We start from the raw sequence: 26,905 nt of genomic DNA, 5'->3' as shown, positions 1-26,905 counted from the left end.
ATTCCTTCTCTCCATAGATGCTGCCTGTCCTGCTGTGTTATTCCAACATTTTGTGTCTTTCTTCAGCGTCTAATTGACATATGCCAATGCTGACAACGCTATGAAATGTTTATTTACAGCAGCATAACAAGTCTGTAAATACACCAATATATCGTTAACATATAATAAATAAATTAGGGAAATTAATTAGTACTAGTGCTAAAAAGACCTGAAGTTCTTAAATGCAACCAAAGGCAATTCATAGTTGAAGTGACAAGCACTTTGCGTGCCACACAAAATAGGTCAAGAGAACTCCAATCCCACATGTCCATAGGTACTTGAAGGAGCTTCTTCCACATATGTTTAAAAATATATAAGTTGGGGCTCAGTTTAATGGATCAGCCTCTGGAATGTTTCAATTATCTTGCCTGCCAGCAGTTTAAAGGATCAGCCTTAATTTGAAATGTTCTGACACTTGCACACAAGAAGGAAACAAAAGGAGTTTATTCACAAAATGCTGGAGTACCTCAGCAGGTCAGGCAGCATCTCAGGAGAGAAGGAATGGGTGACGTTTCGGGTCGAGACCCTTCTTCAGACCACACTTCAGGTCTGAAGAAGGGTCTCGACCCGAAATGTCGCCCATTCCTTCTCTCCCGAGATGCTGCCTGACCTGCTGAGTTACTCCAGCATTTTGTGAATATATACCTTCGATTTGTACCAGCATCTGCAGTTATTTTCTTACACTTCTTAAACAAAAGGAGTTGGTCACTTGGCTGCTCAAGTCTGCCCTGACATGTGTTATTATAGCTGATCTGCCCCAGACTGCAGCTCTCCTGACCTAATTGTGCAAAGCCCTCAATTCCTTAATCGTTCAAAAGTTAATCTATTTCCTCTTTTAGTACCTTCTGTAATCTATCTTCTGGGGAGGAGAATTCTCGGAAGGTAACTTCCTCTGGGAGGAAAAAAATCCTGTTTTCAGTTACATGCTTTTAGAATCTTAATGCTGCTGAACTGCATATTTGATGGAGACACAAGGAACTGCAAATGCAACAAACTTGAGTAAAAAATAGTGGAGTAACTCAGTGGACAAAACACGGTGCTGGAGGAACTCTGCTGAGTTTGAACAGAAAATCAAAGAATGTAATTCATTTTTTGCACTTGATAATGAAAGCACTTGCTATATTGTGCTGCATATCATAAAATGTGATATAATGTGGTTTTATCTATTCTAGAGTAGGTTGCATCATGTGATCAAAATTCCACTAGTTTTTAAATGGTTATGGGGAAGGACAGGGTTGGCCCACCAGTTAAGCTTCTAAATTGGGGCAAAACTGATTTTGGAGGTATTTGGTCAGATCTTGCAGGGGTTGATTGGGAGAATCTGCTTACAGATAAGTGGACTGCTGGCAAGTGGGAAGCTTTCAAAAAGGGAGATGGCAAATGTACAGGGGCTGCATATTCCTATTAAGGGCAAAACTGGCAAGTTGGGGAACCCTGATTGACGAGTGATGTTGATGCTGTTGTGAGATGTTTAGAAAAAAAGAAAATAACAAGCAATTTGAAAATAACAAGATTTAGGGAGTCAGGATCAAGCAAATTCCTCCAAGTATAACAAATGTAGGAATACACTTAAGAAAGCAATCAGGAGGACATGAAATGGAGCTGGTAAGCAAGATAAAGGAAAATTCTAAAAGATTCTTCAGATATATTAAAAGGGTGGTTTGGGAAGGAATAGGCCTCCTTAATAATAAAAATGCATAATGCAACTCATTCTTGCTTCTATCAGCTTCCCTTTTGATTCTTTCTACCACTTCCCTGCACTAAGATTTCAAGAGCAGTTAACCTACTAGCATATCTTTTAGAGATGGGATGAAACCAGAGTACCTTGCAGGAATCGACTTGCAAACTCCACAAGGACAGCACCCTGAGATGGTGGATCGAACCTAGTTCCCTGGAGCAATGAAGCAGCAGCTCAAATTGCTGTGCCTTCATGCTGCCCCAGTAACAAGCTAACCCCCGTAGATATGCCGATGCTGCGCTGGTCAGAGGTGTTAATTTATTTTACCCTGCATTTGGGTGGAAAATAACAAGCAATTTGATTAACCAAGTGGCAAATCAGTTGTTATGGTTGTCTGCAAAGAGGGCCACGATTCTTGATTTTCAGCCACTAATTTGTTTGACCCTAAAAATATTGCATTATTTGTATGTGTAAAATCTCTTGTATGGAGCCAACTTCACCTCTCCTGAATTTCTTTCTAATGCAAAATAAATACTTATCCAACCTTTATGTGGAATATTTCTCCTTGAACTGTCAGATCATTTCAACCTGAGTGAAAATAGACTATTGTCAAGTAAACATGATTTTCAACTGTTTTGTATAAATGTGCAACTTTGTCCAATCTGTTCGAAATTAATTGAATTATTTTTCCTTTTCAGATCAAGATGAGGGGACTGTATTGCCAATTGGCAGAATCTAATGAAGATATAAAGTTTGTGTTTCAAGACAAGGTTAGGACCATGTTCTTAAATTAACTAAAGCAAACAGATATCTAAGAATTATATGTCCTGATATAATTATATGGAATTGAGAGATATCTAGATATCAATAAGAATAATGGCTTCCTGTGTGTTCGAATTTAGTACAGATCTGCAGAGAGGAAATTATATAATTTCCGCAAGTTTAACGAAAAGTTTCTTTTGGACAATTACTGTCAAATGTTATGCTCAAAATAATGAAAGATCGTCATCATGAAACATTGACTTTTTATGTTTGTTCAAGAAAAGGTGCAAGGATAACCTCAATTATGACAGGCAGATAGTTTTATCTCGGGGGGGGGGGGGCGTAAAAAATTTCAGGAAAAGAATGCGAAATAATTTGGTCAAGTGTAGATTGGTTAGGAATAGTCAGCTTGAATTTATTCAGAGTTTTTAACTGCCTTGATTCAGTATTTCAATGAAGAAAGTGACACAATGGCGCAGCGGGAGAGTTGCTGCCTTACTGCGCCAGAGACCCGGGTTTGATCCTGAGTAGGGGTGCTACCTGTACAGAGTTTGTACATCCTATGACCACGTGAGTTTCCTCTGGGTGCACCTGTTTTCTCCCACGCTCCAAAGATGTACAGGTTTGTAAGTTAATTGGCTTTGGTAAAAATTATAAATTGTCCCTAGTGTGTAGGATATTGCGAGTGTTTGGGGTGAAGTGTGGACTCGGTGGGCCAAAGGGCCTGTTTCCACGCTGTATGTCTACTTTAGACATACAGCATGGAAACAGGCCCTTTGGCCCACCGAGAAATAGAAAGAGTGGTTGCAGGAATTGTAAATGATGTGGTATAAATGGACTTGTGCACAATGGCACTCTACTCTTTCTGTATTTCAAAATTTTATATTTGTATTTTGGACTTGTCATCAACTGTATTTTGTCATTGCTTTTCAAAGAAGTCGAGTCTCTGAATATTAGATGTCCGTAGTTTCAAATTCCAAGTTTTCTAAGTAAAAGTTAAAGATCAGCTTTGTTTGGTAACGACAGGTTTTGTCAACATTTTTTGACAATCTTTTTAATGTAGATCTGAATATGCTTTCTTGAAATGAAGAGAGTTGAGGACACCCAGATCTCGTTGAACTCCCCCTCCTCCTAACTTGACACCATTCAGATAATAATCTGCCTTTCTATTCTTACTTCCAAAGTGAATAACCTCACACTTATCTACATTAAACTGCATCTGCCATGTATCCGCCCACTCACACAACCTGTCCAAGTCACCCTGTAGCCTTATTGCATCTTCCTCACAATTCACACTACCCCCCAGCTTAGTATCATCTGCAAATTTGCTAATGGTACTTTTAATCCCTTCATCTAAGTCATTAATGTATATCGTAAATAGCTGGGGTCCCAGCACCGAACCTTGCGGTACCCCACTGGTCACTGCCTGCCATTCCGAAAGGGACCCATTTATCCCCACTCTTTGCTTTCTAGCCTTTTACCAGAGGGGAGAAGAGGGAGTGGCCAGGGTGTGACTTGCTTATGCTGCTGGCCTTGCCGAGACAGCATGTGGTATAAATGGGATCCATGGAAGGGAGGTTGGTTTGTATGATGGTCTGGGCTGCGTCCACAATTGTATGCAATTTCTTGCAGTCATGGATGGAGCTAATGATGGAGAGGTGCATTTGTATGCACGAACCTGTACATTTTTTTTTTTCAAACTCCCAAATTTAAACCATGATATCCTGGCCCTAAGAAAACCTATTTGTAATAAAATGAGCAACATTCTAGGGCTGCTTGAAATTTGTAATTAAAACAAAATTGCTGGTAAACTCTCACCGGGTTAGGTGATGCATGCAGTGGATTTTCTTTCATTCTCTGCATTTCTTCCCTGACCTCCTGAGAGCTTACCATCATATTGTTTTCTTAATTTGCTATCGGTCCACAACTAAGGCAACAGGTGACAGTAGACTTCATGATGTTATTAGTGAAATCACCATGGTGTTATTAGTGAAATCACCTTAAACTGTGTACAGTGTGGTATCCCCAAGAGGCACATCTGTCCATTAGTGAAGCACAAACAAGTTATTTGATCAAGATTACACAATGGCAATCTCTTATTAGAAACACAAAGCTTACAAAAACATTTTTCTTTACTTTCTAGGAATCGTTTCCCAGTGTATATGACCATTATGTCAAAATACAGGTTAAAGTGTGTGCATTCAGCCCTGTGAACACAAAGGTAAGTCTGCTTCAGTTCGCACAAGATGATTATAAGGCGAGAGAATTTAATTTTTTTTGTTTATTATTTGGCTTTTCAACTTTTTGTCCAGATTATTTATGCTATCAAAATTTCCACACTGTTTATTTAGAATGTTACTTATATTAATATTTCTTATCAAGCAATTAATTTTTTTGAATCTGTCCCCATTTCATAAAAGAACATAACTGCACTTTTTAGTTAAGTTTAAAAATGCAGCATGGATGCATGCCAACCATTCCAAGATCACTTGTTCACACTAGTTATGTGGAACCTTTTCTCATCCACTCCCGGCACACTGGGGGCAATTGTCAGAGGCCAATTAATGTACAAACCTCCACTTCTGTGGGATGTGGGAGGAAATGCGCACACAGTCACAATGAGAACGTGTAAGCTCCTCACAGACAGCAACCGTTAGGATCGAACCTGAGTCTCTGACACTGAGGCAGCAGCTGCACCACTGCTCCACCTTTTTTTTAGTCCCTTTATAATGTGTGAACGCAGTCCGCAGCACCTCCACAACTTCTTATTAAAATGTTCAGGAGAGTAGTTGAATCCCAGACTACACCATTCCTGCATGATAGTCCTCGCTCAGCAGGAAGAGCAAAATGAATATGATCCTTGGACAATAGAGCTGCCGTAGATGGAGATGGCTTTCTGTGCTGTCTTACTTTCCACTCCCTTCTTTCTACAACCAACACTACAAAAAAAAAAGCACATTTTTGTATTTACTTTGTTTTACATTCAGGGCTACAGTCCAAATGCGGGAAAATGGGATTAAAATTAGACTGTGTTTGGTAATGGGCGGCACAGACACGATGGGCCGAAGGGCCTCTTTCTGTGCTGTAGGAAGAGCAAAATGAATATGATCCTTGGACAATAGAGCTGCCGTAGATGGAGATGGCTTTCTGTGCTGTCTTACTTTCCACTCCCTTCTTTCTACAACCAACACTACAAAAAAAAAAGCACATTTTTGTATTTACTTTGTTTTACATTCAGGGCTACAGTCCAAATGCGGGAAAATGGGATTAAAATTAGACTGTGTTTGGTAACGGGCGGCACGGACACGATGGGCCAAAGGGCCGAAGGGCCTCTTTCTGTGCTGTAGGACTCTATGACTCTATGACTCTATTTGGTTTGTAAATGGAAAAATTGTGACATTTATTTTCAGGGCGATCAGGGAAGTCATAAGAGAGCTAAGAAAAATCATTGCATCCGAGCTTTAATTTTGAATTAATTGTCACATGTACTGAGAAACAGTGCAAAGCTTTGATTATGTGCTCTCTTGTAAAATCATACAATACGTGATTACAATCAAGCCATGGATAAGTACAACAGGTAGTGCAAAGAGAAAGACACCCACATGCAGAATATAGTGTCACAGCAGTATAGCATTACAGTTACAGAGAAAGTGCAGATAAACAGGAAAGTGCAAAGTCTGCAATGAGGTATGATGGAAGATCAGAACTACACTAACTTATGGGAGGACTGTACAGTAGTTTGTTAACAGCAAACTACTGTATCTTTACCTGAATCTGGTTATTATTATGGTACTTTTTTTGTCACAAGTACCGAGGTACAGTGAAATTATTTTTTGTATACAGTTCAGTACAAGTATCACTATACATAAGCACTTAGATACATATTAGACAGGAATCTCTGATACAGTACAAACGTATAGCAGCAGTACACTGGGACAGTATACAGAGTCGCCAATTGGCGCCATTTTGATGCCCCAGTTGGTGTAAGTGCAGGGATCTTGACCTTACCATGAAGGTCTGTTGTCCTGGCGGCGTTGGGTTTTCAAGCTTTTATATCTTCTGTGCATCTTAGAAGGTCTCTGTTCTATGCTACAATTTTAGTGAGTTTTCCCCAATTTATGAAATGGTATTTCAAATAAAATCAGCAATTACAATGTATTAAAAGGACTAATGATATTTTATCCAGTTAGATACTATTAAGCAGTGTGCGAAATCAATAAGCCAATTTGAGAATTAATTTGAGTGTTCATAGAAAATAGATAGACAATAGACAATAGGTGCAGGAGTAGGCCATTCGGCCCTTCAAGCCAGCAACACCATTCAATGTGATCATGGCAATCATCTCAATCAGTACCCCGTTCCTGCCTTCTCCCCATGCCCCCTGACTCCGCTATCCTTAAGAGTTCTATCTATCTCTCTCTTGAATCTCTCTCACTTTATTAGCTAAATCTACATTTATGATTTTGAACAATTGTGCCTCATGTTGTAGAATCGACAATGAACAGTGAATGTAAAGAATGATAGACTGAAAAGCTGTAACACAATTGTATCTTGTAATTTTACATCCATTTGATGAAAGGTAATTTGAAACCATACTTAATTGCACCGAAATTAGTCCTGTTGGTATTTAATATTGGATCGGAGAGTTATGAGCTTGATATTCCACTCGAGTCACTTGTTACCAGCAGCATTTAATATCGTTGAGCTAGTTGGGTAAAAACCCATTGGATTCAGTAATCTTCATACTGAAAAAGTAACATATGTGATATAAATGCTCCCAAGATTATTTACCGAAAAATCTATAATTTGAGACCTACTCACTCTAAACTGTGACCTTTCTGTTGTTTTAATGTAATCGCAGTAATAACATATCAGAAATCAAATTCAATCCTGTAACCAAAGACTCCCTAATGTTTTAAATGTCTTTGCACTTTAATCTTCTAGTTGGGAAAACACAAAATCCAAATTTTTTTTTTCTTTTGCATTTACTCTCCTGACAAATCTGTTTGCCCGTTTTTCTATTTTTGTGCCCTTTTTCTATTCTTGAATTTAAGACCTTTCAATTAAAACCACTGTGTTTAATGTGATTGGCAGATTTCTGGATTGTCCAACTTCAAATGAGCTACTCAAAAGGCAAAGTTGGACCAAATACTGATCTCTGGGGAATATCTCTGGGGATTCCTATTTTAATCACACAAAAATGAAGTGCAGTCCAAATTCTTTAAAACTTGCATGGCAGCCATTCTACTGTCTTCCTTTCTCTATTTTAAAATCCTCAATCAAATGGGGTACAAGATGGCCATCACTCCAATGTGTCTATGCCAGGTTTTTGAAATGGATCTAGGAACATAAGCCTGTCTTCATATCGAATGAATATCACATTTAATGAATTTAACATTTATCATTTATCCAGCTCACCTTGCTAAAAGAATATAAATATCTGTGTGTAATCCTTACAGAATATTAATTAGAAAGTGGGACATCAACTGACCGTTCTTAGTCATCAAAACATTTATTTTATATTTAGCTGCTGACGGAGTTAAAACTACAGAAAGATTTCTTGCCAATTGGAAGAGAAGTTGCTGGCATAGTTATTGAGGGTAAGTTAGTTATTTTAATGTAACGCACCAAATTTCTTTATTCCTTCCCTCATTTAACTCATACGCAGGGGCTCATTGAAATGAAAAACTGGTTGCTCGTTTAATTAATTAATTCCAAACATTTGGCATAATTTTCTGATCAAGCACCGAATATTGTACTGAGAAACCGAGCCCGCGCTAACCAACGGCCACCCGTAAACACTAGTTCCATGTTATCCTACTCTGCAATTTGCAGAAGCCAATTAACCTACAAGTTTGCACGTCTCTTGTAGAGGAAACCCATGTGGTCACAGAGAATGTGCAAACACTGCACAGACAGTACCTGAAGTCAGGATCGAACTCGGGTCTCTGGCGCTGAGAGGCAGTCTTTCTATCAGCTGTGCCCCTGTGCTGCCCACCAATTTGAGAAACTGTAATCATCTTCCAACGAAGTACATTGTAGCCTTCAGAAATCAATATAATTACAGATAATTGGCATATTTGGCATTTTAATTCAGATTTCCAGCAGTCTTTCCACTTTACCCTGGAAATTTTCGATGATTGCTCTACTCTCTTCCCCAGACCATTTTTGTGTTCCAAATGCCACTCCCTTCACTCTGCATTGTCACCTGCTTTCTCTGTTAATCTGAAGATAGACACAAAAAGCTGGGGTAACACAGCGGGACAGGTAGCATCTCTGGAGAGAAGGAATGGCTCTCCGGAGATGCTGCCTGTCCCGCTGAGTTACTCCAGCATTTTGTGTCTATCTTTGGTTTAAACCAGCATCTGCAGTTCCTTCCTGCACATTTACACATTTCTCTGTTAATCTCTTCTGTCCTCCACTTTATCGTAGACCTTCCCTCTTGTTCAGTGTTTTCCTCCACTCGTTCTTTGCATCTAAAACTTGCTTTATCTCGAACTATTCTCCATGCTGGTGAAAGGTCACTAATGTAAAACTGTCTGTGCAATAGTTCCAGCATTTGTTTATTGAAGCCTCTAAAAAGGTAAATTTTTACAACCAATTTTGAGGTGCGGGTTTTTTTTTAACATATTACCAATTTTTTACTCTTCTGGGTTTTTAATTAAGCTGAGTTCCTAATTTCAAGTTACAATGTTAAGTTTTTGGCTTCTATCCACTAATGATGATAGATTATGATCCATGAATGATTATTGTTGAAGGCAATATAAAGGAGCAAAGTTATTGCATGGTATCAGTTGTAAGCTAAAGTGCTTCAGCCGTGCGTACTTGTATTTAGCCCTTTCAAACTAGTGAACTGCTTTCAAATAATTCTGATACTGCGACAATCATGGCTCTAATTAACAGTTTCGTTGTTATCAGATACGGGAATTCAAGCTAATTGCCTCCTTCTTAATCCAAGGTGCCAAGGCCTGCATGGTCTCCCAGCACACTGGTTGCATTCAAAAGAGACTTGGCATGGCTGGAATCTGTACTGTTTCATTGATAGATAATGGCTGTCTAATTACTGGATAAATAAGCAGAGCTTTTTGTGTTAAACAAGGATGAAAATAGTTCTTTTCAGTTTTTCATTTCAATGAGCCCCTGCGTGTGAAGCATATGCTATGTTTACAAACAAAAAAATAGATGTCATTAAATGACCTATAATACTTTCCTTTTGAACTGCAACTTCTTGTATTTACTATTTTCAGTTGGACCGAAAGTGAGCTTCTTTAAGCCAAATGACGAAGTGGTTGGTAAGTGGACAATATGCAACAGTTCTTGCTGTAAATGCTGCTATAATTGCTATGTTAACCTATATAATTGTGCTGCTCACTTACCAGGTATCCTTCCTATGGATTGCACAGAGTCTGGACTCTCAAATACACTGCTGATTCACGAACACAGTCTTGGTATGTTTTGATACTCTTCATTGATGGATTATGTTTTATTATCATATCATCATATATATACAGCCGGAAACAGGCCCTTTCGGCCCACCAAGTCCGTGCCGCCCAGCGATCCCCGTACATTAACACTATCCTACACCAACTAGGGACAATTTTTTACATTTACCCAGCCAATTAACCTACATACCTGTACGTCTTTGGAGTGTGGGAGGAAACCGAAGATCTCGGAGAAAACCCACGCAGGTCACGGGGAGAACGTACAAACTCCTTTCAGTGCAGCACCCGTAGTCAGGATCGAACCTGAGTCTCCGGCGCTGCATTCGCTGTAAAGCAGCAACTCTACCGCTGCGCTACCGTATCTTTAAGTTCTCTTTGTCTATATTTTTGATTTAAATAAAGTAAGGGTGTGAGTTTTGCTCTCGTTCAGTAAGGCAGCAAAAAAATAACTGAAATAAGAAATTGCATTTTACATGAAAGTAATGAAAACATCTACAATACAATACAATACAATACAATATATCTTTATTGTCATTGTACAGGGGTACAACGAGATTGGGAATGCGCCTCCCATACGATGCAATAAATTAATTAGCTAGTCAGTATTAATTTAAACAACCCAATGAAACAAATTGTGACGGTTTTAAAACAGAATAAAGTGCAAGTAGATCTGTGCCGTTGTCTGTGCCAACTCCATTGTCTCTAACTTATTCACATTTTAAATGTACATATATAGGAAATGGCATGTATTTCATTTAATATTCAGCGCATCCTGTTTAAGAGCTAATTGACAGATTGCCATTTGCGATGTAGATTTGGTGTGGCTTAAGTACAAGTCAATAGACAATAGACAATAGACAATAGGTGCAGGAGTAGGCCATTCAGCCCTTCGAGCCAGCACCGCCATTCAATGCGATCATGGCTGATCACTCTCAATCAGTACCCCGTTCCTGCCTTCTCCCCATACCCCCTCACTCCGCTATCCTTAAGAGCTCTATCCAGCTCTCTCTTGAAAGCATCCAACGAACTGGCCTCCACTGCCTTCTGAGGCAGAGAATTCCACACCTTCACCACCCTCTGACTGAAAAAGTTCTTCCTCATCTCCGTTCTAAATGGCCTACCCCTTATTCTCAAACTGTGGCCCCTTGTTCTGGACTCCCCCAACATTGGGAACATGTTATCTGCCTCTAATGTGTCCAATCCCCTAATTATCTTATATGTTTCAATAAGATCCCCCCTCATCCTTCTAAATTCCAGTGTATACAAGCCCAATCGCTCCAGCCTTTCAACATACGACAGTCCCGCCATTCCGGGAATTAACCTAGTGAACCTACGCTGCACGCCCTCCATAGCAAGAATATCCTTCCTCAAATTTGGAGACCAAAACTGCACACAGTACTCCAGGTGCGGTCTCACCAGGGCCCGGTACAACTGTAGAAGGACCTCTTTGCTCCTATACTCAACTCCTCTTGTTACGAAGGCCAACATTCCATTGGCTTTCTTCACTGCCTGCTGAACCTGCATGCTTCCTTTCATTGACTGATGCACTAGGACACCCAGATCTCGTTGAACTCCCCCTCCTCCTAACTTGACACCATTCAGATAATAATCTGCCTTTCTATTCTTACTTCCAAAGTGAATAACCTCACACTTATCTACATTAAACTGCATCTGCCATGTATCCGCCCACTCACACAACCTGTCCAAGTCACCCTGCAGCCTTATTGCATCTTCCTCACAATTCACACTACCCCCCAACTTAGTATCATCTGCAAATTTGCTAATGGTACTTTTAATCCCTTCGTCTAAGTCATTAATGTATATCGTGAATAGCTGGGGTCCCAGCACCGAACCTTGCGGTACCCCACTGGTCACTGCCTGCCATTCCGAAAGGGACCCATTTATCCCCACTCTTTGCTTTCTGTCTGTCAACCAATTTTCTATCCATGTCAGTACCCTACCCCCAATACCATGTGCCCTAATTTTGCCCACTAATCTCCTATGTGGGACCTTGTCGAAGGCTTTCTGAAAGTCGAGGTACACCACATCCACTGACTCTCCCTTGTCAATTTTCCTAGTTACATCCTCAAAAAATTCCAGTAGATTTGTCAAGCATGATTTCCCCTTCGTAAATCCATGCTGACTCGGAATGATCCCGTTACTGCTATCCAAATGCTCAGCAATTTCGTCTTTTATAATTGACTCCAGCATCTTCCCCACCACTGATGTCAGACTAACTGGTCTATAATTACCCGTTTTCTCTCTCCCTCCTTTCTTAAAAAGTGGGATAACATTTGCTATCCTCCAATCCACAGGAACTGATCCTGAATCTATAGAACATTGAAAAATGATCTCCAATGCTTCCACTATTTCTAGAGCCACCTCCTTAAGTACTCTGGGATGCAGACCATCAGGCCCTGGGGATTTATCAGCCTTCAGTCCCATCAGTCTACCCAACACCATTTCCTGCCTAATGTGGATTTCCTTCAGTTCCTCCATCACCCTGGAGCTGCTTTTAGAATGGCTACATTTGGGTGATACATGTACCCATTTTCATGGTGTACATTTAACTGTACTTGAATGCTGCAGAAAATATTTCTATTCTTGATGTTTTGTTAACCTAATTTGTACTTTGAAATTTTAAGCTTTCATTTTTCTAATTGGATAGCTGCATTGGATCATGAATTGGAGCCAAGTTACGACATATTGGTCGGACATTTGCGAGAGAGTATTCTGAGGGATAAGATATATAAGCATTTAGATGGACAGGGGCTGATTAGGCAAAGTCAGCCCGGTTTTGTATATGAGATTGTGTCTCGCAAATCTGAGTTCTTGATGTGATCAAAAAGGTTGATGAGGGCACAGCTGTAGAACTGTAAGGAATCAAGAACCAGAGGCCATGGGTTTAAAGTGAGGGAGAAAGGATTTAATAGGAATCTGAGGGGCAACTTTGTTTTCACATAGGGTAGTAGGTACATGGAACGAGCTGCTGGAGGTGTTAGTTGAGGCAGGTACTATCACAATGTTGAAAAAACGCAACATTTTCACAGATATATGGATAAGATAGGTTTAGCGGGATATGGGCCAAACACAGGCAGGTGGGACTAGTGTAGATGGGGCATGTTGGTCGGCGTGGGCAAGTTGGGCCGAAGAGCCTGTTTTCACGCTGTTTGGCTCTATTGGAAGACATTGCTTTATAAAAATAACAGAGTCCTGTTATTTCTTCAATGACTTTGGTAACATGATCGCAGGTGAATTGTTGTCATATTTTTGTCACAGTTTGAAAAGTAGAACAGTAACACAATGAAATAATATAATCGGTATGTGTAGGAAGGAACTGCAGATGCTGGTTGAAACCGAAGTAGACGCAAAAAGCTGGAGTAACTCTGCGGGACAGGCAGCATCTCTGGAGAGAGGAATGGGTGACGTTTCAGGTTGGGACGAGCCTGAAGAAGGGTCTCGACCCGAAACGTCACCCATTCCTTCTCTCCCGAGATGCTGCCCGACCTGCTGAGTTACTCCAGCACTTTGTGAATAAATAAGCAGTAAAGTGTTTGCAGCCTTCATACACTTACCAAGATAATGACCTGCTGAAAGAACTGGATAACTCATAATTCTAAGTAAACAACAAAAGGAAAATAAATTCTTTTTCAGATACTGACTAACTGTGTCTGAGCCAACATTGGGAAATGATTGTGTAGAAAGAGTCTCATGAAGAGTGCTGGAAATATGCAAGGAAAAAAACACAGGGAAAGGAGAAGTAGATAAATTAGATTATTTCCTAAATTGTCTGTTGCATTAAAAACACATCTGTGGAGAAAGTGGAGGCATCTCTTTTTATCTTAAGGAACTTAAAAGGGCTTTAACAAAATGTTCAGCTACAATCAACCTGATGAAAGATACAAAAAGCTGGAGTAACAGCAGGACAGGCAGTATCGCTGGAGAGAAGGAATGGGTGACGTTTCAGGTCGAGACCCTTCTTTAGAATCAACCTGCCAAGTTGGATTTAATTGTGGAGGTTAATGAAATAAATAAGAAGTCGCATCATGCTTCAGGCATTCTAATCAATAGCATAACTTCTTATTTCAGCAGGTATCCCAAATTTTATAAGTTTAGTTTGCTTTGGAAAACTGACAAATATCCTCAAAGCTGCCCCAGCCAGACTCATTTCACTCAGCATGGAAACAATTGAATGTATTTATTCTTTCAGTATCTGGCAGCTGCAATCTATAGTATTCCCAATCTGTAGTATTCCTAATTAAATTAAAACTATCAAGTATAGAGTGAATTGTGTCGTGTTTGTATGTGTGCGAGATCGCATATTTTCTGGTTGGATAGCCATGCTTTCAAGACAATGGGCAGAGTCCTTCAGTGATCGGCTGTTGCTGTGGAAATTGTGACAAGTTGAATAGAATGGGTGATCAGCATTGTGATAAATCACTTCTTTTTATTGCGTGCTTTGGTAGCTAATTGTTTGCGTTTAACTATTTAATCCATGAATGTTTTTAAAAATGAAGGTTGAAGCAGTTCCCCATGTTTTCCTGATTGTCTCATTAATGCTTCTTCTCAGAGTTATCCCCTTTGTTATTTAATGTACTTTTTAAAAAAAAAGACAGACTTATTAAAAATTATATTTTGAATTATTTTTGGCGTGACCTCCTTCCTCCCCACAACCGCACAAAGTCACCATCACTTTGGTGAACTTTCAGACGGTTTAACGCGTAACGTGAGAAATGTTCAACTTCACAACGCTGCTAGTTGACTGTGCTTTAATTTGTTGTGCTCCTGCTGTCGATCTGTTTATTAATGTGTGGAGAAAGGGACGCAGCAAAATAAAAAAGTAGCGCTTTTTGTGCAACTCTTCCAACATGTTTACTTTCAATTTCAGTAACTAAACCAGAAAATGTGAGCTGGGCGGATGCAGCAGGGACTATTCGCGATGGATTGCGTGCATATATGGCCCTGCACACACACTCTCATGTCAGTGCTGGAACAACTGTTCTTGTAATGGACGGAGCAAATGTACGTATTACAAACCTAATGTGTGGTTGCCAATTAAGAAAAATAAATAATTATTGTATTAAGGGAAAAGCTGTTATTTGTTGGTGTCATGTAGTTCATTGCCCTGTTTCATAAAAGCATTGCCTTGTATTATTTTCCTTTGACATCAAAGTTTTCCCAAAGATGCTCATTCATGTCGTTTACCATAAAGCATTGCCTTGCACTATTTTCCTTCTCCATTTTCTTGATTGTTGAACAATGTTACGAGCATCAAACTATACTGGAGCATTTTAGTCTTTGTTAACAATTTTTTTTAAATAATTGCTTCCTTTGACATTGAAGTTCTCCCAAAGATACTCATTCATGCCATTTGAGTCATGGATTTGTGACACAGCACAAATTTTGTTTTTGTGACTTGCCTGGATATTAATTTGGTTGTAACGTGATGATGGACACTGCAGACTTGGAGCCTGCTGAAGCAAAAAACAGTGTACACTCACAGAATAATAAACTGGAGATTCACCGATCCACCCGCAAAAATAACAACCTTGTTCGGTCTAATTCTTTAACTGTGAGGAGTAATTCATAAAACAACAAATTTATCACCATTTAATATATAATGCTTTCTGTAATTACTATATTGAATTTTTATCAGGCTTGTAAACTATCTGCCGTAACCTGTTGTTGACTGAATGATTTACAATGAAATGTGATTGCTAAATCCATACAAGTTGTGCAACAAATAACTCAAAAGTGGTCTGACTGTATAAACATGTTTATTCTAGCATTTTTCAACAAAGCATTGACTCAACAAGGTGCCACGAATGACTTGGTTCTTGAGTTTACAATGACTCCCCCACCACTGAAGGGGACACTCATTTGGCTCACTTTGAATTCAAGGTTGCTCCCAGGCATGCAATTCCATTTGTCCTATTTTCCTATACCTCTGCAACTTGTTCTTTTATATTTCCTTTCACATATCCCTTTGTCCACCCCCCCCCCCGTTAATTCTTTTTGCCATTAAACTATTGAAAGGGGGGGGGGAGGGAATTGGCACAAGCCGGAAAACCACCACCACACCTTTGAGATTTGGAAGAGAAGCGGAAAACCCCATGCTATTGTGGAGAAAACATGCAAGCAGCACCTGAGATCAGGATTTAACCTGTGTCCCTGGAGCTCAGCCACAGCAACAGCAACAACACTGCTGTGTTTATGGAGTGCGATATTAGCACTTAGCTGCAAATTTCAGGACACTACAAAAGGAGACTTGCACAGGACATACTGTATATGCATTGTGGATGGCTTGATTGTCATCGTGCATAGTCTTTTGGCTGACTCGATTACACGCAACCAAAAAGCTTTTCACTGTGACAATAATAAACTAAATTAGAACGTGAGGTGATGGAATGGTTATTTTTGCGTATGTAAACTTTGCCACATCAGTCTTTTTTTTCCAAGATGGGCACAAAAAGCTGGAGTAACTCAGCGGGACAGGCAGCATCTCTGGAGAGAAGGAATGGGTGATGTTTCGGGTCAAGACCCTTCTTCAGACCAAGTCTCCCTTTGTATCAATTGGAGAGGGATTTGAAATGTTATAACTAAAAATGAATAACTTTAGATTTGTCTGTTAGAAATATTTTTGAAGAAAACATGAGGCCGACTGTGCAGCTAGCATGATCAATTAAAACAAAATACGCTATGCTCATAACTCCAAGATATGCTTTGCTTAAACCTGCTGCTGAAACCCTTTTTGTTTGTGTTGAAACACTCCAAGAACTCGAGCACTGAACATTCAAAGTTTATTATTCTCCTGTGAGAGAATAACAAAGACCATTGCCTTTTCCTATTGATATGGAAGCAAGAAAAATGGAACTGCTGCAATTATTAGGCTTCTGCATTAAATACTAAGCTGAGTGGCAGTGAACTTTATGTCCAACACATAATGCAGCTTTTTGTACAAAATGAGGAATAGTTGACATGATGGTCACATAATGACAGTTGCAGAACTGGACCAGCATTGATATTCATTGTCATCATGTTTATGCAGTTAGCAGAGTCTCGGGGAAAGTGCTAATTTAGTTTTGCTGACAAATTAAAATATTAATATTATCAGACAACTCCAAAATGCAATTGTGAGCTTGGCAATTGCTGGTTGTAATATTTTCAATGAAATACCCAGACAATTTTGGTTATTTATTTGCAATCGTGCTGCTTGATGCCAAATAAGATTTAAACAAGTGCATCTATGTTTAATTCCAAATGAAGAGAAGATTAACACGTTTTTCTTTTATTTGTAAAGTCGGTTATTGTTAGTCAAAGATGATTATTGCTAACTGCTTCAGTGAAGCAACAAGACGTTTGCATTGCACTCTGCGTAACGCACAATTCAGGGTAAGGGAAAGACCAGTGCAGTTTTGAAAGCCCTCATACATAAAATAAGCATGGCAAGCAAGACAGCATCTCATCCTTAAGCCTTGAGTATTGTACAAATAATACATAACATTGAGAAGACATGGCTCCTTTTTATTTACCCATGCCATGCTTTGTGTTTATTATCGTTGCAAGCCCTTCGTAAAGATTCCAAGATGTATTTATTTAATATGTTAATTTGTCTTCTGTCTTTCAATGCTATTTGATTCATTCGTGCTCTTAGCTCACTTGCTTCCTCTCCCGAATTATCTTTTTGTTATAATGTTGAAGTATTGGCCGTATGCTTTTATTTATGGGAGGGAGGAACATTTTCCTCGCCCCTGTATGCTAAATCTGCAGTTGAAACAAGATTAGATTAAACGGAAGAGAATCAATTATTCTTGGATAAGGAGTTTAACTTTCCTATTTGTGTGGATTAGCCCAAGTTTCTTGCAATTGGTGTGAACAAAAAAAGAATTGTTCCAGAAAATGCTATCACAAGTAATATTGCACTCAGCTGAATATTGGCTAAATATCTGTCCTATCTTTCTTTTTCCAGCCTTTTGGTACCATAGTGATTCAATTGGCTCATCATCGAGGAGCCAAAATAATTTCTACTGTACACAACAATGAGGACAAAAAGTATTTGGAAGAATTAAGGCCAACAGTTGGTATGTGCTGGTTTTGTTTGGGTGGCCTTCTGTAGAAAATATTTTGCGTTTATGGTGAAGAAAAATATTTAATAAATGAGGAAAATAATATATAACTTACAAGATGTTATGACTAGCCTGTATTCGAATAAAATAGTGCTGTAAAATACCAGTGTTTGTACTTTGAGATTTGCTGTTGTTTAAGTTACTGACATTGTAATGTATTGTACTCCGATTTGCTTTCTCATCATCTTTTCCAAGTGATTGATCATTCTAGATAGATGCTGCCTATTCTCGCTGAGCCAGTCCTCCCTACATCTATGTAAAACCAGCCTTAGCGGCTCCCTCACACGATAGGTCTGAAATCCTGTGGTTCCTCTGTATAAAAAAACAATTTAACAGAGAGATTTTAGACTTTAGAGATACAGAGCAGAAACCGGCCAACCAAGTCCCCTCCAACCAGCAATCCCTCCCTGTACACTGTACCTCGTTCCTGCTTTTTCCCCCATATCCCTTGATTCCTTTAGCCCTCAGAGCTAAATCTAACTCTCTCTTGAAAACATCCAGTGAATTGGCCTCCACTGCCTTCTGTGGCAAATAATTCCACAGATTCACAATAGACAATAGGTGCAGGAGGAGGCCCTTCGAGCCAGCACCGCCATTCAATGTGATCATGGCTGATCATTCTCAATCAGCACCCCGTTCCTGCCTTCTCCCCATACCCTCCTGACTCCGCTATCCTTAAGAGCTCTATCTAGCTCTCTCTTGAATGCATTCAGAGAATTGGCCTCCACTGCCTACTGAGGCAGAGAATTCCACAGATTCACAACTCTCTGACTGGAAAAGTTTTTCCTCATCTCCGTTCTAAATGGCCTACCCCTTATTCTTAAACTGTGGCCCCTTGTTCTTGACTCCCCCAACATTGGGAACATGTTTCCTGCCTCTAACGTGTCCAACCGCTTAATAATCTTATACGTTTCGATAAAATCCCCTCTCATTCTTCTAAATTCCAGTGTATACAAGCCTAGCCGCTCCAGTCTTTCAACTTATGACAGTCTCTGGGTGAAAAAGAATTTCCTCATCTCAGTCCTAAATGACCTACCCCCTTATTCTTAATTATTAAACAACCATAGCAATACAGTTGGAAATGGCACGGAGGCAGAAGATCAATCACAAACTTGATGAACGGATCAGAGGCTTTAAGCAGCTGCATGGTAACCTGCTGTGGTAGACACAAGATACTGGAATAACTCAGCGGGACGGGCAGCATCTCTGGAGAGAAGGAATGGGTGATGTTTCAGGTCGAGACCCTTCTTCAGACAATCCAGAGATGCTGCCTCTCCCGCTGAGTTACTCCAGCATTTTGTGTTTACCTTCGATTTAAACCAGCATCTGCATTTTTTCCCTACACGTGGTATACTCCTGCCCCTATTTACTATGCTTTGATGTGAGTCTGTCCAACTGTGAAGGAATGGTGAAATATTTTGTAATCTGACTGTGACTAAGAAGAGGACTTGCAAAGTGTTCACATGCCCCTGCTGTCCTTGGTCTGCCAGATCATACAGGTTATTGTTTTATCAAAGCTTGGCCAAGAAACTGTGGCAAGCTTTGGCCATGCATCTGGCAATGGGCATGTTGCAGCTGCACCATATCAGGAATAGGACAGCATGGTTTCAAATTGCTTAATCATTGTTGGAGGAATTACTGTGGCTTTTTAAGGAAAATGGAGAGCATTCTATTTTACTCTCAACATGGATGGCGGATAATCTACAGAGATTCTGGTGAGTTTACCCACTGCAGAATACCAGGCCTCGGGTCCGCCACTGTATTTATGTGGAGGATAGACACAAAATGCTGGAGTAACTCAGCGGGTCCGGCAGAATCTCTGGAGAAAAGGAATAGGTGACATTTTGTTTTGAGATCCAACTGCAGTTCCATCCTACACAGTATCTGTGTGCGAGTTCACCTTGTGGTCAGTGATAACCAGGGTAGTTTGAGTTATTGGCAATGGCGCTGTTGCTAAATGCCAGCATCTCTGGAGAAAAAGAATAGATGATGTTTTGGGTCGAGACCCTTCTTCAGTTATTGCCTGTCACTGGTGAGGTGTGACTCTTACTTGACTCTTATTAGTACAGGCCTATTGAGTAGGTTTTGCTGTTTGCAAATTGCCAATTATCTATCCTTGCATCTATTTTGAGACCAACTGGTGGTCCAGTTGAGTTTAGTTTGCTTAAAAACAATAATTCTGAGTCGACTGCCTCAGCTGCATATTGAATAAGCTTGGAAGGCTTCAGCAGTGTTGGAGTTAAACGTGACAGTAAAATGGGGAACAATTTCTTGCTCATTCCCCGAGATCAAGATGGTATCCCATAAAATGGAACATTCAGGAGGAAAACTATTAGACAAGCTACCTGTCCCACCAGACTGACTCATCTGAATCACAGCTGATGATGTGCTTGAATGGAATTTGCAGCTGTGCATAACTCCTGACATTACTTCAGATGCAAACAATCATTTCCAGTCCCTTATTAACCAGCAACTAATGTTTTATTTTCTGTTTGAACATGGCTGTAATTCCAATTATAGGAAAATGAAAAATCTTATTCAAGTGTGACAGCAGGCAATTGCAGACCAGTGAATCCAAAATCAGTGAGATGGGAATTATTGGGGAAAAATTGAGGGAAGTGACTAATCTGAACCTGGGAAGGCAGGAGCTAATCAGGGATAATCAGTGTGAGTTTGGTGAGGGATCCTGTCTGATTAATTTGACTTTTTTTTTAAAGGCAATGCAGTTTATGCCAGTCTACATGGACAATTGAAAGACCTTCAGATGTAACCTTCAGACCTTCAGACCTCCTGCATGTAACACTGGTTCTATTGATAAGAGCTCATGGGATGTAAAGCAGTTGGTAAATTAAGTCCAAACTTGGCTTGCTAATAGGAGACAAAAGGTGAAGGGTTGGTTTTGTGGTTGGAAGCCTGTAGGCCTGTGGTATACCACAGTGAATGGTGCTGGGCACAACTGTTTGTCATTCATTAATAAACTCAGTACAAATGTAGAAGAAACTGCGAGGATGAATGGGGATATTCAGGAAGCATAATGTGGAAGGAGAATAGTGAAGATAGTTGTTGGAATCAGCAGCCTAATAATAGATAGAGATTGCTACCTTCTCCAAAGATGGAGTTGGAGAGGTTGAGGAAGAATTAGGGATGGACCATGTCAAATTGACAGCAAAAATTATCAAATTTAACCTAAATCGGTTTTGTTGGATTCTTGTTATCTGAATGAAACATTTATCATATTGCAGCAATGAACTTGATTTGCACAATGATTTTTATTTCATTGTTTTGATGGGTCATTTTCCAGTTCTTCACTTTGTTCTCTCCTCTGTTTTCTGTCTTTTGGTCAACATATGGCTGTATTACCTAAGGCATCCAACAATCATTGGTAGGTAAGTCACGGTCGTTTAGTAATGTAAGCCATTCTTTTGATAAACCTTGCATTTTTAAACCAAAAGCCAGAAGTTATTTTCTTCCCCTTTGCTTAAGTTGCATCTCTCATTTATATAAAAGGTTGCATTTGTATCACAGTGTATTGGTGATTTTGGAGCAGTGTTGCATTATCATTCAGGTAATACTCCTACCTTGGTTGGCCATATTTAAAGAAGTGGTATTCTAGATCTTAATTATGTAATTCGGAATATTTTCCAACCAAAATAACAGGCTCGTGGTCCATGGAAATGAATCAAATTCCATCTAAATTATTAAGAAGTGTTCTGGGGATTATATTGCAATTATTTTTCTTTCATTTAACTTTTTTAATAAAACTGCAATCGTGTCCTAAAAGTTAAGCAAACAAATGTTACATTGCCTACATAAGGCATCGATAGGGTAGGCAGAGGACTAGAGGACATAACTTTAAGGTTCAGAAGTGATAGGAGAAGTATTAGGCCATTCGGCCCATCAAGCCTACTCCGCCATTCAACCATGGCTGATCTATCTCTCCCCCACAACCCCATTCTCCTGCTTTCTCCCCAATGCACCCATATTAATAATCTATCAATCTCTGCGTTAAAGGTGAGAGAGGCAAAGTTTAAAGGAGATGTGTGGGGCAAGTTTTTTTATAAAAAGAGTGGTGGGTGGAACACAATGCCGAGGTTTTGGAGAGGCAGATATGATAGTGGCATTTAAAAGGCTTTTAGATATGGATCATGTGCAGGCAGATGAGATTAATTTATCTTGGCATCATGTCTGGCACAGACATTGTGGGCTGAAGGGCCTTTTTCCTGTGCTGTACTTTTCTGTGTTCTAAGTACCCAGAAAAGGAAAGGAATCTGTTCTTTTTTTCTCCCCAAAAGGCCTTTGAGATAAAAATAAGTGATTGACTTTTAAACGATCCAACATGTGAGAGCATGCATTTTCTCGGTCGTTTCTCCAAAACGGTTATGCATACCATACTGCGGTTTGTTTCAAGTCCTGTAATTTTAAGGTGCCAGAAGAAAGATCTGAGCTCCTAAAATGCACTGCAACTTCAAAATGAGCATTACGTTGACATTAAGCAGAATGGTGTTCTTTCTTTATCAAACTTGGTACTGCTTAGGTTACACTTTAACTTCTGAATTTTTGTGTCTGTGCATGTAAACTTCAATACATGTTCCACCTCTCCTTCAGCACTTCCCCCAACCAAAACTGGTTTTTCGACTCAATGCAGTTTAATGGACCATTAGTATTTTTGGAACAGAAATAAATTAACACTGAAGTTGCCTTCCAAGTGTATCAAATTCATTAATATTTAAACCCCTTTAGAAATATTTTAGCATTATTTATCAGCGAGATAGTCTGTGGTTCACATTTCATCTGTCCGGAGAACAAAATAATCCAAGTGATGGTAAACATAGAAACACAGAAAATAGGTGCGGGAGGAGGCCATTTGGCCCTTCGAGCAAGCACCGCCATTCATTGTGATCACGGCTGATCATCCACAATCAATAACCTGTGCCTGCCTTCTTCCCGTATCTCTTGATTCCACTAGCCCCTAGAGCTCTGTCTAACTCTCTTTTAAATTCATCCAGTGTATTGGCCTCCAATGCCTTCTGTGGCAGAGAATTCCACAAATTCACAACTCTCTGGGTGAAAAAGTTTTTTTTCTCACCTCAGGTTTAAATAGCCTCCCCTTTATTCTTAGACTGTGGCTCCTGGTTCAGAACTCCCCCAACATTGGGAACATTTTTCCTGCATCTAGCTTGTCCAGTCCTTTTACAATTTAATATGTTTCTATAAGAACGTTTCTATACGTTTCTATAATTTTATACGCTGCAGTTCGCATACCGTCCGAACAGATCCACGGATGATGCGGTCTCCCAGGTTCTGCACACCGCTCTCTCTCATCTTGACAGCCAGAAGGGGGGCTATGTGAGGATGCTGTTCATTGATTTTAGTTCAGCTTTCAACACAATAGTCCCCACCAGACTGGCTGAGAAGCTGCTGAAACTGGGGCTTAACACTCCCCTATGTGCCTGGGTCCTGGACTTTCTCACCGCCAGGCCCCAAGTGGTCAAGATGGGGAGACATACATCTAACCCCCTCACCCTGAACACAGGATCCCCCTAGGGTTGCGTCCTTAGCCCCCTACTGTACTCCCTGTACACACATGACTGTGTGGCCAGGTTCAGCTCCAACTCCATCATCAAGTTTGCTGACGACACTGTAGTGGTGGGCCTGATCTCTGATAACGAGGAGAAGGCCTACCGGGAGGAGGTGGCTGATCTGGCACTCTGGTGTCAGGACAACAGCCTCCTCTTGAATGTCACAAAACCTAAGGAGCTGATTGTAGACTTTAGAAGGGCTCAACATCCGAGGACGTACATGCCACTGAAGATAAATGGGATTACTGTGGATAGGGTGAGCAGTTTTAAATACCTGGGAGTCCACATCACAGAGGATCTGACATGGACAACACACATTGCCGCACAGGTGAGTAAGGCAAGGCAGCGCCTTTACCACCTCAGACAGTTGAGGAAATTCAGAGTCTCTCTGAGGATCCTTCAGTGCTTCTCCTCTGGGGCTGTAGAAAGCATCTTGTCCGGAAACATCACAATCCGGATGGGAACTGTTTGGGAACAGCTCTGCCCAGGCCAGGAAGCCTCTGCGGAGAGTAATGCGTTCGGCTGAACGCACTATGGGAACTACACTCGCCCCCCCCTGCAGGACCTATACATCAGGAAGTGCAGATCCAGAGCCAGCAACATTATGGGGGACCCCTACCACCCCAGCAACAGACTGTTCCAGCTGCTACGGTCAGGCAAACGCCTCCACTGTCACGCTGTAAAAAAAGAGAGGATGAGATGGAGTTTCTTCCCACAGGCTATCAGGACTGTTAACTCTCATATCACCAGGGATTAATTTAATTTACTGTATTCATTAATTTTTTGTGTTAAAAAAAATAATTCTATTCAGTTTTGTAGTTTAGCACAATCCGCAGGTGTGCACTTTCATTTCACTGCACATCTTGTATATGTATGTGACAAATAAACTTGACTTGACTTATACATTCTATGGTAGACACAAAGTGCTGGAGTAACTCAGCGGGTCAGACAGCATCTCTGGAGTAAAAGGATGGTTGATGTTTCAGGTCAGGATCCTTGTATAAACCGGCATTTGTGGACTCCAGCACTTTAGACAATAGACAATAGGTGCAGGAGGCGGCCATTCGGCCCTTCGAGCCAGCACCGCCATTCAATGTGATCATGGCTGATCATTCTCAATCAGTACCCCGTTCCTGCCTTCTCCCCATACCCCCTGACTCCGCTATCCTTAAGAGCTCTATCTAGCTCTCTCTTGAACTTTGTGTCTATCTTCGGTATAAACCAACATCTGCAGTTTCTTTCTACACAATCCAAGTGATGGGTTTGAAATGGCATTCTCTTTCATCAGTAACAAAATTTAAAGCTGTGTCTGTATTATGTGGGCAGTGTAATTTGAATAATAACCAACCACTGTGCAGCACAAAAAACATTTTATTAAATATTTTAATAGCTTTAATAAAATTAATCCACAAATCATTGTAGTTAGCGGAACAAACCATGTTTCATTATAATGATCGATTGATTAAATGCTTTGATTATTTAGCACTTCAGGAGAATAGCCGTCATTGAACCAATGAGTCACTATGTAATTTCTGATCCATTTTTTGCCGATCAGTATTTGCACTAATCAGAAAATCCTTCTTGGAGACAGAAAACTTAGCAGTCCTTTTAGTTTTTACATTCTCTTCGCACAGAATAAAATTGGTTTACTCTCTGAACCCACTGTGTTTTTCATGTACGAGGATATCCAAATACATTCTGTGGCCTCTTTCCACTTCTTTGGCTTTTTCTATTCTTCCTGTTCAACATTGATAGGTTGCATTTCCCCCACATCATCCTCCATCTGCCAAGTCTTTCCTCATTACTTAAAATATCAATATCACTTGGAATATCTGTCCTTCCTCACAACTTATTTTGCCATCTGTCTTTGTATTTTCAACACATTTGGCTAATATGCACTGGGTTCCTTCTTTCAGCTCCTGTCAGCAAATGTGTAGAAATTTCTTGCTATCTTCTTCATCTATTCTACCTTTTTTCTTGGATTTTGCTAGTCTTCCGGCCTACCATTCATATTCTGTGAATATTATGTATTTTCAAATTCATACCAATGTTACCTGCTTTAGCTAACCCCAGTTAGAAGCAAAATGCTGGAGTAACTCAGCGGGACAGGCAGCATCTCTGGATAGAAGTAATGGGTGATGTTTCGGGTCGAGACTCTTCTTCAGACTCGGTTAACCCCTGATCTTCCTTGAGGAAACTCTTTTATTTTCTCGACAAGAGTAATTAGAGTAAATAAAATACAAGAGCAAATAAATGTAATTATTTCCTCAATAAATCCTTAAAATATATTTATTTCCTCAAAAAATAAATGGAAATTTATTTTTTCCCATTTAAAAAAAAAAAGTAGATAATCTTTACAGAGAGATATAAATTGATGACCGAATAGCCAAATGATGAATACTTGTTGAGATAAATGTAAATGTTTGAGTTTCCTCAAAAGTCATCTCCTGTATCTCTTCAACAGCCTTTTTTTTTACTGTCACAGCCTCCTGTCCCCAACCATTGATAAATCTGCAGCATCTGAGGTGAGACAGCACCTTGGAATAAGCTGTCCAGATAACTTTCTCTCTTCCTTGAAACACTGCACTGTCTGTAATGTGGTGTCTGCTTCATCTGTTCTGAGCCCTAGTTGCTCAGAATGCAGACAGTTACTCCAGTAGAGACGGTTGTAGATCACTCTGATCCCAGCAGCTCTCTGCTTCTGCCACAACATGTCAACCTGCCCTACCATGTCTGTCATAATTTAATTTAATCATTGTTTTGATCGGCTTTTTATACTTTTAATTATAATTCAGTCTAGTTAATAATCAAGTTTGAAGGTACCAATTTAGTTAGAACCTTTCATGGTGAATTTGATTTTGGCGAAAACCCCTTTAGGATCTTGGATGTTGTAGACCGCAACACTTGCTCGTCAATTATCTTCCTGCACTGTCACACTTTCATCTTTTTCTCACAAGATTTGGGTTGCTCTTGCTGTTTTACAGTTAATCTCAAGTGTTTTTAGCTGTAATTTAAAGTTAATAACCAATTGTTTTTTATTGTTGACTAAACTCATTAATTAGAAAGGTTTACCTTCCTGCTGTTAAATTACTGAGAATACTATTCTAACGAGCAGCAGACTAATTGAATTTCTGCTTTGTCACAGCCCGGGTGATCAATGTGACCGACAGTAAGGTTGACCTTGTAGACAGCTGCATGGAAGAGACGGGTGGACTAGGCCTGAACATTGTGGTGGATTGTGGAGGTTTGTTCTGCAATATTTTTGCAGCTCAATTTAAT

General features: G+C 40.0%; 1 protein-coding gene across 3 annotated transcripts in view; it reads left to right on the top strand.

Annotated features, from left to right (window-relative positions):
* Positions 1–26,905, top strand: part of cryzl1 (crystallin, zeta (quinone reductase)-like 1) — a 47,737-nt gene that overhangs the window by 2,640 nt on the left and 18,192 nt on the right. The window contains exons 2-10 of one of the 3 annotated variants that reach the window (XM_078408792.1): positions 2,416–2,487; positions 4,623–4,700; positions 8,007–8,079; positions 9,727–9,771; positions 9,859–9,927; positions 14,810–14,943; positions 17,891–18,002; positions 21,413–21,433; positions 26,772–26,870. In XM_078408792.1, the coding sequence (XP_078264918.1) occupies positions 2,422–2,487; positions 4,623–4,700; positions 8,007–8,079; positions 9,727–9,771; positions 9,859–9,927; positions 14,810–14,943; positions 17,891–18,002; positions 21,413–21,433; positions 26,772–26,870 (697 nt within the window). In that variant the 5' untranslated portion in view covers positions 2,416–2,421. The remainder of the gene's footprint in view (positions 1–2,415; positions 2,488–4,622; positions 4,701–8,006; positions 8,080–9,726; positions 9,772–9,858; positions 9,928–14,809; positions 14,944–17,890; positions 18,003–21,412; positions 21,434–26,771; positions 26,871–26,905) is intronic. The other 2 variants (XM_078408794.1, XM_078408793.1) reach the window with 2 other exon arrangements.

The sequence above is a fragment of the Rhinoraja longicauda genome, chromosome 12 (genome assembly GCF_053455715.1).
Source record: "Rhinoraja longicauda isolate Sanriku21f chromosome 12, sRhiLon1.1, whole genome shotgun sequence".
Lineage (NCBI taxonomy): Eukaryota > Metazoa > Chordata > Chondrichthyes > Rajiformes > Arhynchobatidae > Rhinoraja > Rhinoraja longicauda.
This window is presented reverse-complemented; position numbering and strand designations above follow the sequence as displayed.